General features: G+C 51.9%; 1 protein-coding gene across 1 annotated transcript; it reads left to right on the top strand.

Annotated features, from left to right (window-relative positions):
- Nucleotides 1-2,396: 2,396 nt before the first annotated feature.
- On the top strand, nucleotides 2,397-7,987 carry LOC104289680 (alpha-tectorin-like; the record flags this gene model as incomplete). Its single annotated transcript, XM_009888667.1, has 8 exons — nucleotides 2,397-2,433; nucleotides 2,839-2,932; nucleotides 3,182-3,321; nucleotides 3,936-4,066; nucleotides 4,458-4,739; nucleotides 5,996-6,133; nucleotides 7,464-7,628; nucleotides 7,778-7,987. Coding segments are annotated over exons 1-8 (1,197 nt in total), but the record flags the coding sequence as incomplete, so codon positions are not given.
- Between the last annotated feature and the right edge of the window lie 2,212 nt (nucleotides 7,988-10,199).

The following is a 10,199-nucleotide window of genomic DNA, read 5'->3' as shown; positions in this document are numbered from 1 at the left end:
GGGGTTAAAATAAAAAAAAAAAAAAAAAAAGCGATAGAAAAATGCCATTTGTGGTGTTTTTGTGGTTTTTTTTTTTTTGGCGGTTGAGTCGGTGGAAGCGCTTCGTCTCTTCCCGTCGGGAAAACCGGAGGAGGGCGGCCGAGAGGCGGAGGTAAGAGGTGACATCCTCAACGGGTGTTCGTTTCTCCCTCTTAAATCCTCTGCTTTTGTTCAAATCGCCCTAATTTGGAGCCACCGCTCATCCGCCGCCCCAAAACCTCCCCGAAAACACCCTCCAAAATTCAAAAATTTGGACACCGAGGAGGATTTCATCGGAATTTCTCCCCGGAAAATCTCCGACGGGTACTCCGTTCCCCACCGGTCATCCTCCGTCTTGCCTCGTTTTTATTTCTTTTTTCCACCCAAAAAAATCCCCTAAAATCCCTCAAATTGTGTCGATTTTTTACCCCGGAGGGGGATTCCCCGCGGGCAGGACACGGGGTTGGGGTAAAACGGGACGAAAAAAAGGGGTTAAAATACACAGGCGGGAAATGGGATTTATTTTTTGGTTTTTTTCTCCCCTCCTGCGGGTGATAAAGAGAAAACCGTTCCCCGGTGAAGGCGATTTTTTAATCTATTTATGTATTTTTGATGTTTATAGATTTTCTATATTTTCTATAATTATAGAATTTATATAATTCTATATTTTCTATATTTTCTATAATTATAGAATTTATATAATTCTATATTTTCTATATTCCCATAATTTTTAGATTTATATATTTGATGTATTTCTATATTTGATATATTTATAGTATGTATATATTTCTCTATTTTCTATATTCCCATAATTTATATATTTCTGTATTTGATGTATTTCTATATTTGATATATTTAAAGCATTTATATATTTCTATCTTTGACATATTTCTATATTTGATATAGTTATAGAATTTATGTATTTGTATTTTTGATATATTTCTATCTTTGATATATTTATAGAATGTATATATTTCTCTATTTTCTATATTCCCATAATTTATATATTTCTGTATTTGATGTATTTCTATATTTGATATATTTAAAGCATTTATATATTTCTATCTTTGACATATTTCTATATTTGATATAGTTATAGAATTTATGTATTTGTATTTTTGATATATTTCTATCTTTGATATATTTATAGAATTTATATATTTCTAACTTTGATGTATTTCTATCTTTGATATAGTTATAGAATTTATGTATTTATATCTTTGATATATTTCTACATTTGGTACTTTTATAGAATTTATATATTTCTATCTTTGATATATTTCTACATTTGATACATTTATAGAATTTAGATATTTCTATCTTTGATATATTTCTATCTTTGATATAGTTATAGAATTTACATATTTGTATCTTTGATATATTTCTATCTTTGATATATTTATAAAATTTAGATATTTATACCTTTGATATATTTATAGAATTTACATCTTTATATCTTTGAGATCTTTCTACCTTTGATATATGTAGAGAATTTACATCTTTATATCTCTGAGATCTTTCCGTCTTCGATATATTTACGTATTTTATTATAGTCAAAATCGTTCGCCCCCGCCACACCGCGGCCAAAAAACGCCGTTAAAAAAGAGCCCAACCGGTGCTTTAATGAGAAATCTTCCACCTCCGGTGGCGTTTCCTCCCGTTTTTTTCTTGGTTTTTCCCCATTTTTTATGATTTTGCAGGAGCCGGGATGACACCCTCCATCCTTTGCCTCCTCCTGACCTTGGGTAGGTTCAAAAAAACCCTCTTTCCCCCCCCCAAAAAAAGACACCGTCTTCTTCTGAAGGTGGAAACGTCCCGGGTGATGGTTCCTCCTGGGTTAGGAGCGCGCGAAGGTGCGATGCGCTGGAGGAGGGGAGGCGAAGTGGGACGAGAAGGTCGAGGGAGAGGTCCTGCGGGTGGGTGGAGGTCAACGCGAGGACAAATCCAGGGTTGGGTGGAGAACGGGTGGAGAAGAGCCCCGAGGAGAAGGATTTGAGGGGGGGATCTCCATGGGGGAGAAGGTCAAGGTGAGCCGGTGGCCCAGCAAGCCACCGGTGACCTGGGTTGCGTCCCCAGTGGGATTTATTTCTACCTTTGATATATTTATAGAATTTACATCTTTATATCTTTGAGATCTTTCTACCTTTGATATATGTAGAGAATTTACATCTTTATATCTCTGAGATCTTTCCGTCTTCGATATATTTACGTATTTTATTATAGTCAAAATCGTTCGCCCCCGCCACGCCGCGGCCGAAAAACGCCGTTAAAAAAGAGCCCAACCGGTGCTTTAATGAGAAATCTTCCACCTCCGGTGGCGTTTCCTCCCGTTTTTTTCTTGGTTTTTCCCCATTTTTTATGATTTTGCAGGAGCCGGGATGACACCCTCCATCCTTTGCCTCCTCCTGACCTTGGGTAGGTTCAAAAAAACCCTCTTTCCCCCCCCCAAAAAAAGACACCGTCTTCTTCTGAAGGTGGAAACGTCCCGGGTGATGGTTCCTCCTGGGTTAATATTTCCTCCTCCCCCCTCACGGCGTCTTCTTCTCCAGGAGCTGTGACGGATGGACAACCAGCGCGAGAAAAAGGTGCTTTTTTTGGTGGTGGTTTTTTTTTTTTTTGTAGAGTCTGCTGTTAATAGATGGGTTCTTCCACCCAAAACGGGGTTGTTTCTGCTTTGGCTGCATCGTTGGTCTTCTGGAAATCGGAGGTCTTCTGGAAATCGGAGGTCTACTGGAAATCGGAGGTGTTTTTGGAAATCGGAGGTTTTTTGGAAATTGGAGGTTTTCTTTTGGCCCTCTTTGCCCTCCAATGCCACCCCAGACCTGGCCAGACTGGTGAAGTGGGTCCACACCAACCTCATGAAGATCTACCAGGTCAAGTGGGAGGTCCTTCCCCCCCAGACCTGGCCAGACTGGTGAGGTGGGACCACACACTGGTGAGGTGGGTCCACACCAACCTCATGGAGTTCTACCAGGTCAAGTGTGAGGTCCTGCCACTCTGGACCTGGCCAGACTGGTGAGGTGGGTCCACATACTGGTGAGGTGAGTCCACACCAACCTCATGAAGTTCTACCAGGTCAAGTGTGAGGTCCTGCCACCCCAGACCTGGACAGACTGGTGAGGTGGGACCACACACTGGTGAGGTGGGTCCACACCAACCTCAGGAAGTTCTACCACGTCAAGTGCGAGGTCCTGTGGGTGGGCGGGGGCCATCCCAAACCCAAATCCACGTTGGGTGGAGAACGGCTGGAGAACAGCCCAGAGGAGAAGGACTTGGGGGTTCTCAGTAGGGGAGAAGCTCAATGTGAGCTGGCAACGTGAGCTGGTGGCCCAGAAAGCCACCGGCAACCTGGGCTGTGTCCCCAGCAGCGTGGTCAATGGGGCGAGGGAGGTGGTTCTCCCCCACCTGGGGAGACCCCACCTGGAATATTACGTCCGGCTTTGGTGTCCTCAACATCAGAAGGAGGTGGACCTGGTGGAGCGGGGTCAGAGGAGGTCACGGAGATGCTCCAAGGGCTGGAGCCCCTCTGCTATAGGTATTCTTCACCCTGAGGGTGGGGAGACACCAGCCCACGTTGCCCACAGAAGGTGTGGAGGTCCCATCTCTGGAGGCGTTCAAGGCCAGGTTGGACGGGGCTTGGAGCAACCTGGGCTGGTGGAAGATGTCCCTACCCATGGCAGGGGCGTGGCACCGGATGGTCTTTAAGGTCCCACCCAACCCATCCCATGATTGCAGGCCCCCAGTTTCACCCCCAACCGTCGGACAACCGGGAGAAGACAACCCTCGGGTTTCTTTGGTGTCCTCGTTTCAAATCAGGAAGCCCAATCCCGGCGGGTTTCGCCCCGAAACGTGGGAGGTTGGGAAGGGTCAGCGGGGAGGAAGGTCCCCCCATAACCTCAACCTTCACTTTCCCACAGCGGATCTTCTCTACCCCTACGGTCCGGACCAGCGGGATCAGAAGAACCCCAAACTTGATGACGGGACATCGAAGCAGCTCTCCTTGGCCGTGCCCTTCACCTTCTACGGCAAAGAGTACCGAACCCTTTACGTACGTGAGCCAAAATTCCACGTCTTCCGGCCACGTCTCTCCATTCTCCAATTTCCCCTCGTCCCACCCCACTTTTTTGGTTTTGGGTCCCTTTTCCGGTCCAGTTTGTCACTTGTCCCCCCAACAAAATCTCCCCGTCCATGGCATTGACCTGATGGGGTTGAGTCAGTTTTTTTGGGGTTTTTTTTTTCTGGTGCCTCAAATCATCCTCACGTGGTTGGTGGGTCTTGGGAGGAGATCTCCACCTTTGGGATGTCCGTGGTCAAGTTTGGGGTGTTGTATCCCACCGTCCCCCCCCCCCATCTCCAACATCCTGCAACCAAGCGGGAGAGAGTGTTGACCACGTGGTAGGGTCACCACCACGCCGGGGTTGACCTGGCATCTTTCGCAGGTCAACAACAACGGCGTCATCTCCTTTGACACCCGGGTCAGCCAGTACACCCCCGACCCCTTCCCCCTGGCTGATGGACGCCCCTTCGTGGCTCCGTACTGGGCGGACGTGGACAACGTGCTGGGAGGGGATGTCTTCTACCGCGAGACCACCGACCCCGCCCTGCTGGCGCGCGTCACCAAGGACATCAACCAATACTTCCCCACGATCCCCTTCAGCGCCACGTGGGCTTTCGTGGCCACCTGGGACCACGTGGCCTACTATGGCTCTACCACCAATAAGGTAAGGGCCACGGTCGTGACTCGAAGTGCCACGTTGAGGTCACATGGGTGAAAAGGGACTTCTCCCGCCCTACCTGAGGTGTGTGTGTGGGGGACACGGATACGGGACAAAGCAGGTGGCCACGGGCGAGTGGGTTCTGGAGAGCAAAGCAGATGGTGGCCTCGAATCCCTCATCGGTGTGGTGGCTGAGGCTGGAGACACGCCGAAACACCAGAGCTCTGCTCCAGGAGCTCCACGCGGTGGCCTTCACAACCCCCTCATTCGCTCTCGCAACCCACGTGGTGGCCTTACGACCCACGTGGTGGCCTTATGATCCACATGTTGGTCTTACGACCCACGTGGTGGCCTTAGGACCCATGTGGTGGCCTTACAACTCAAGTGGTGGCCTTACGACTTAAGAGGTGGCCTTACGACCCACATTTTGGCCTTAGGACCCAAGTGGTGGCCTTGCAACCTACGTGATGGTCTTATGACCCACATGGTGGCGTTATGACCCACGTGGTGGCTTTCAACCCACATTTTGGCCTTACGACCCACATGGTGGCCTTGAGACCCAAGTTGTGGCCTTATGACCTACGTGGTGGCCTTAGGACCCAAGTGGTGGCATTACGACCCACGTGGTGGCCTTGCGACCCATGTGGTGGCTTTTAACCCACATTTTGGCCTTACAACCCACGTGGTGGCCGCATGACCCAAGTGGTGGCCTTGCGACCCTCGTGGTGGCCTTACAAACTATTTGTTGGCCTTTGGGACCTCTTCCTTGGCCTTCACAACCCATTCGTGGCCTTCGCAACCCATTCGTGGCCTTCGCAACCCATCCGTTGGTCTTTCCTACCCATTCATTTGCCTTCGGGACATTTGAGGTGGTCACGTGTCCTCCTCTGTCCCACCTGCCAGCCCTGGAGGGGTCTTCAAAACTCCCACGGAGCTCCTCCACGCGTTGACGTGCAGGTCTCACACCCAAACCTTTACTCCTCCATTCTTTTACGGGTTTGTTGGGTTTTTTTTTTTTCCACGTTGAAAGCCAACTTTTCCACTACGTTGTCCTCCTGGCCACCTCACATGGAGAAGGAGGCTGTGGTGGACCACCAAAAGTAGTCATCTGATGGTAGACACCAAAAAATAAAAAAAAAAACAGCCTGGATGGACCATCTTTGACCAAGATGCCCAAGAAGTCTACCCCTGTGTGCAGCCCTCAGGGCTAAATGCCACCCGGACCTGCTCGTCCCACCACCGATGGTGTCATCTTCTTGTAGGGCAACACCTTCCAAGCCATCCTGACCACCGACGCCAAGACGTCCTTCGTCATCCTCAACTATTGGGACATCCAGTGGACCACGGGGGCGGCGAGCGACGGCGACGCCGAAACAGGTCTTGGAGGCACTCCAGCCCACGTAGGTGGAGGTGAAGGAGAAGCAGAAGACAACGGGATGAAGGGACTTGAGGAACTGGGGAGGAGGTTGACCAGTAATGGGTGGGTTTTTTTGGGGGGGGGGACGGGACACCACCACCTTTGGCGAAGGTAGGACTTTCAGCCCACAAGATTTTGGGGGGAAACCACGCTGAAGGTAGAACTTTGGCCCATAATTTCTTTTGTAGAAGACAGGATGGGCCATAACGGGGTTTGGGGGACACCACCAGTTTCATCCAAGACTGGAAGGTGGCCTGTACCATTTTGGGGGGACAACAATCGCAATGGTAGGACTGTGGCCCACAACCTTTTGGGGGGACACCACCAAGTTTGCTCATGGTAGAAGGTTGTCCCACACCATCTCCTGGGGCCAACGATGATGAAGGTTGGAGGTTGATCCACAACATTTTGGGGGGACACCACCAGCTTTTCTCATGATAGAAGGTCATAATTTGGGAGACACCACCAGGTTGACTCACGGTAGAAGGTTGTCCCACACCATCTCCAGGCGATGATGATGATGAAGGTTGGCCCACATTTTGGGGGCCAAACCACCAGGTTTGCTCATGGTAGAAGGTTGTCCCACACCATCTCCTGGGGCCAACGATGATGCAGGTTGGAGGTTGACCCACAACATTTTGGGGGGACACCACCAGGTTTGCTCATGGTAGAAGGTTGTCCCATACCATCTCCTGGGGATGATGATGATGGAGGTTGGCCCACAACATTTTGGGGGGACACCACCATGTTTGCTCATGGTACAAGGTTGTCCCATACCATCTCCTGGGGGTGATGATGATGAAGGTTGTCCCACATTTTGGGGGGACACCACCAGGTTTGCTCATGGCTGTCCCATATCATCTCCTGGGGATGACGATGATGACGGTTGGAAGTTGACCCACAACATCTTCTGGGAATGATGAAGATGAAGGTTGGCCCACATTTTGGGGGCAAGCCCACCAGCTTTTCCCATGGCAGAAGGTCATATTTTGGGGGCAAAACCACCAGGTTGACTCACGGTAGAAGGTTGTCCCATCCCATCTCCTGGGGCCAACGATGACGAAGATCAGAGGTTGTCCCTCAACATTTTTTTGGTGTCAACAACATTGATGGTCATCAGTTGACCCATAACATTTTTTTTAGGGGGGGGGGGACACCACCAGGTCCACCGACAATCGCATGTTGACCCACAACGTTTTTTTGAGGGCCACCACCACCACCCGTAGGAGGTTGTCCCACGTCGGTGGCATTAACTCTCCAAATCCTCCATTTTTGACCCATTTTTTTTTTGGGGGGGAGAGGTGGGGGTTCAGGCGGGTTTCAACAGCGGAGATGACACCAACTTCTACAACATCCCCGGTTCCCAAACCGAAGCCATCATCAACATCACCGCCACCTCCAACGTCAACGTTCCGGGTCGTTGGGTCTTCCAGTTGGATGACTTTAAGGTGACGGGTGTCCCCACCGATGTCCCCAAGGTCACCGCCGACGATGACAACTGCTGGTTGTAAGTCGAGGGGCGGAGTGGGGGGTTGGTTTTTTGGGTGGAAAGCTACAAAAAAAACCCCAAAAAGGGGCGAATCGGAGAAGCGGTTCTTCTTCTTGAGGTTTTGGTTTCTTCTCGTAGGTGAAGGAAGACGTTCGGGGCAGAGGGACCGTCACCGCTGTCACCGGCGTCGTCCCCGTTGTCCCCATCGTCCCCGTCGCCACCGTTCTCCCCGTTGTCCCCATCGAGCCTGTTGTCCCCACCATCCATGGAGTCCCCATTGTCCCCATTATCCCCATCGCCCCCATCATCCCCTTCGTCCCCATCGTCCCCATTGTCCCCACATCCCTGGTGTCCCCATTGTCCCCATCATCCCCATTGTCCCCATCGTCCCCATTGTCCCCTTACCTCCATTGTCCCCCTTGTCCCCATTGTCCCCATCATTGTCCCCATCGTCCCCATCGTCCCCATCTTCCCCACATCCCCATTGTCCCCATTGTCCCCATCGTCCCCATTGTCCCCTTACCCCCATTGTCCCCATTGTCCCCATCATTGTCCCCATCGTCCCCATTGTCCCCATCGTCCTCTTACCCCCATTGTCCCCACATCCCTGGTGTCCCCATTGTCCCCATCGTCCCCATCGTTGTCCCCATCGTCCCCATTGTCCCCACATCCCCATTGTCCCCATTGTCCCCATTGTCCCCACATCCCTGGTGTCCCCATTGTCCCCATAATCCCCATTATCCCCATTGTCCCCATTGTCCCCATTGTCCCCGTTGTCCCCATCATCCCCATTGTCCCCATCATCCCCATCGTCCCCATCATCCCCATCGTCCCCATTGTCCCCATTGTCCCCATCGTCCTCTTACCCCCATTGTCCCCACATCCCTGGTGTCCCCATCGTCCCCATTGTCCCCATCGTCCTCTTACCCCCATTGTCCCCACATCCCTGGTGTCCCCATTGTCCCCATCGTCCCCATCGTTGTCCCCATCGTCCCCATTGTCCCCACATCCCCATTGTCCCCATTGTCCCCATTGTCCCCACATCCCTGGTGTCCCCATTGTCCCCATAATCCCCATTATCCCCATTGTCCCCATTGTCCCCATTGTCCCCGTTGTCCCCATCATCCCCATTGTCCCCATCATCCCCATCGTCCCCATCATCCCCATCGTCCCCATTGTCCCCATTGTCCCCATCGTCCTCTTACCCCCATTGTCCCCACATCCCTGGTGTCCCCATCGTCCCCATTGTCCCCATCGTCCTCTTACCCCCATTGTCCCCACATCCCTGGTGTCCCCATTGTCCCCATCGTCCCCATCGTTGTCCCCATCGTCCCCATTGTCCCCACATCCCCATTGTCCCCATTGTCCCCATTGTCCCCACATCCCTGGTGTCCCCATTGTCCCCATAATCCCCATTATCCCCATTGTCCCCATTGTCCCCATTGTCCCCGTTGTCCCCATCATCCCCATTGTCCCCATCATCCCCATCGTCCCCATCATCCCCATCGTCCCCATTGTCCCCATTGTCCCCATCGTCCTCTTACCCCCATTGTCCCCACATCCCTGGTGTCCCCATCGTCCCCATTGTCCCCATCGTCCTCTTACCCCCATTGTCCCCACATCCCTGGTGTCCCCATTGTCCCCATCGTCCCCATCGTTGTCCCCATCGTCCCCATTGTCCCCACATCCCCATTGTCCCCATTGTCCCCATTGTCCCCACATCCCTGGTGTCCCCTCCCCACTCGCCCCTTGTCCCCCTCGGCCCCCTCATCCCCATTGTCCCCATTGTCCCCATAATCCCCATTATCCCCATTGTCCCCATTGTCCCCATTGTCCCCGTTGTCCCCATCATCCCCATTGTCCCCATCATCCCCATCGTCCCCATCATCCCCATCGTCCCCATTGTCCCCATTGTCCCCATTGTCCCCTTACCCCCATTGTCCCCACATCCCTGGTGTCCCCATCGTCCCCATCATCCCCATTGTCCCCATTGTCCCCATCATCCCCATTGTCCCCTTACCCCCATTGTCCCCACATCCCTGGTGTCCCCATTGTCCCCATCATCCCCATTGTCCCCATCATCCCCATCATCCCCATCGTCCCCATCGTCCCCATCGTCCCCGTTGTCCCCACGGTCCCCGTGTCACCCCCCGGGACGCGTCACCCTCCACCAACGAAGTGGCAGGCGGACGGCAAGGGAGGGGCCACCCGAGGGGCGGCGCCCCCCGCCTCCCCGTCACCGCTCCCGCCTGTCCCCGGGCTTTGGGCTGAATTTGCCCAATTTCACCAGTTCGGCACTAATTGACGGCGGTTTGGCACCGGGTGGACGGGAATTGACAATTTTTTGCCCTCCACAAACGTAAATATTTGGGGGTTTTGGGGCCGTATACCCAAATTTCGGACTTTTTGCCCTTTGCCGACATAAATTTGCAATTTTTTTTTCCTCCTCTGTCTTCACAGATTTGTGAGTTGTGATTTGTGGACACACACAACACACCACACACACACCACACACACACACACACCACACACACCCCCCACCCCACACACACGCCCACAC

The sequence above is a fragment of the Charadrius vociferus genome, unplaced genomic scaffold (assembly GCF_000708025.1).
Source record: "Charadrius vociferus isolate BGI_N301 unplaced genomic scaffold, ASM70802v2 scaffold497, whole genome shotgun sequence".
NCBI classification, from domain to species: domain Eukaryota; kingdom Metazoa; phylum Chordata; class Aves; order Charadriiformes; family Charadriidae; genus Charadrius; species Charadrius vociferus.
The sequence above is the reverse complement of the archived record's forward strand: the minus strand, read 5'-3'. Positions and strand labels throughout refer to the sequence as shown.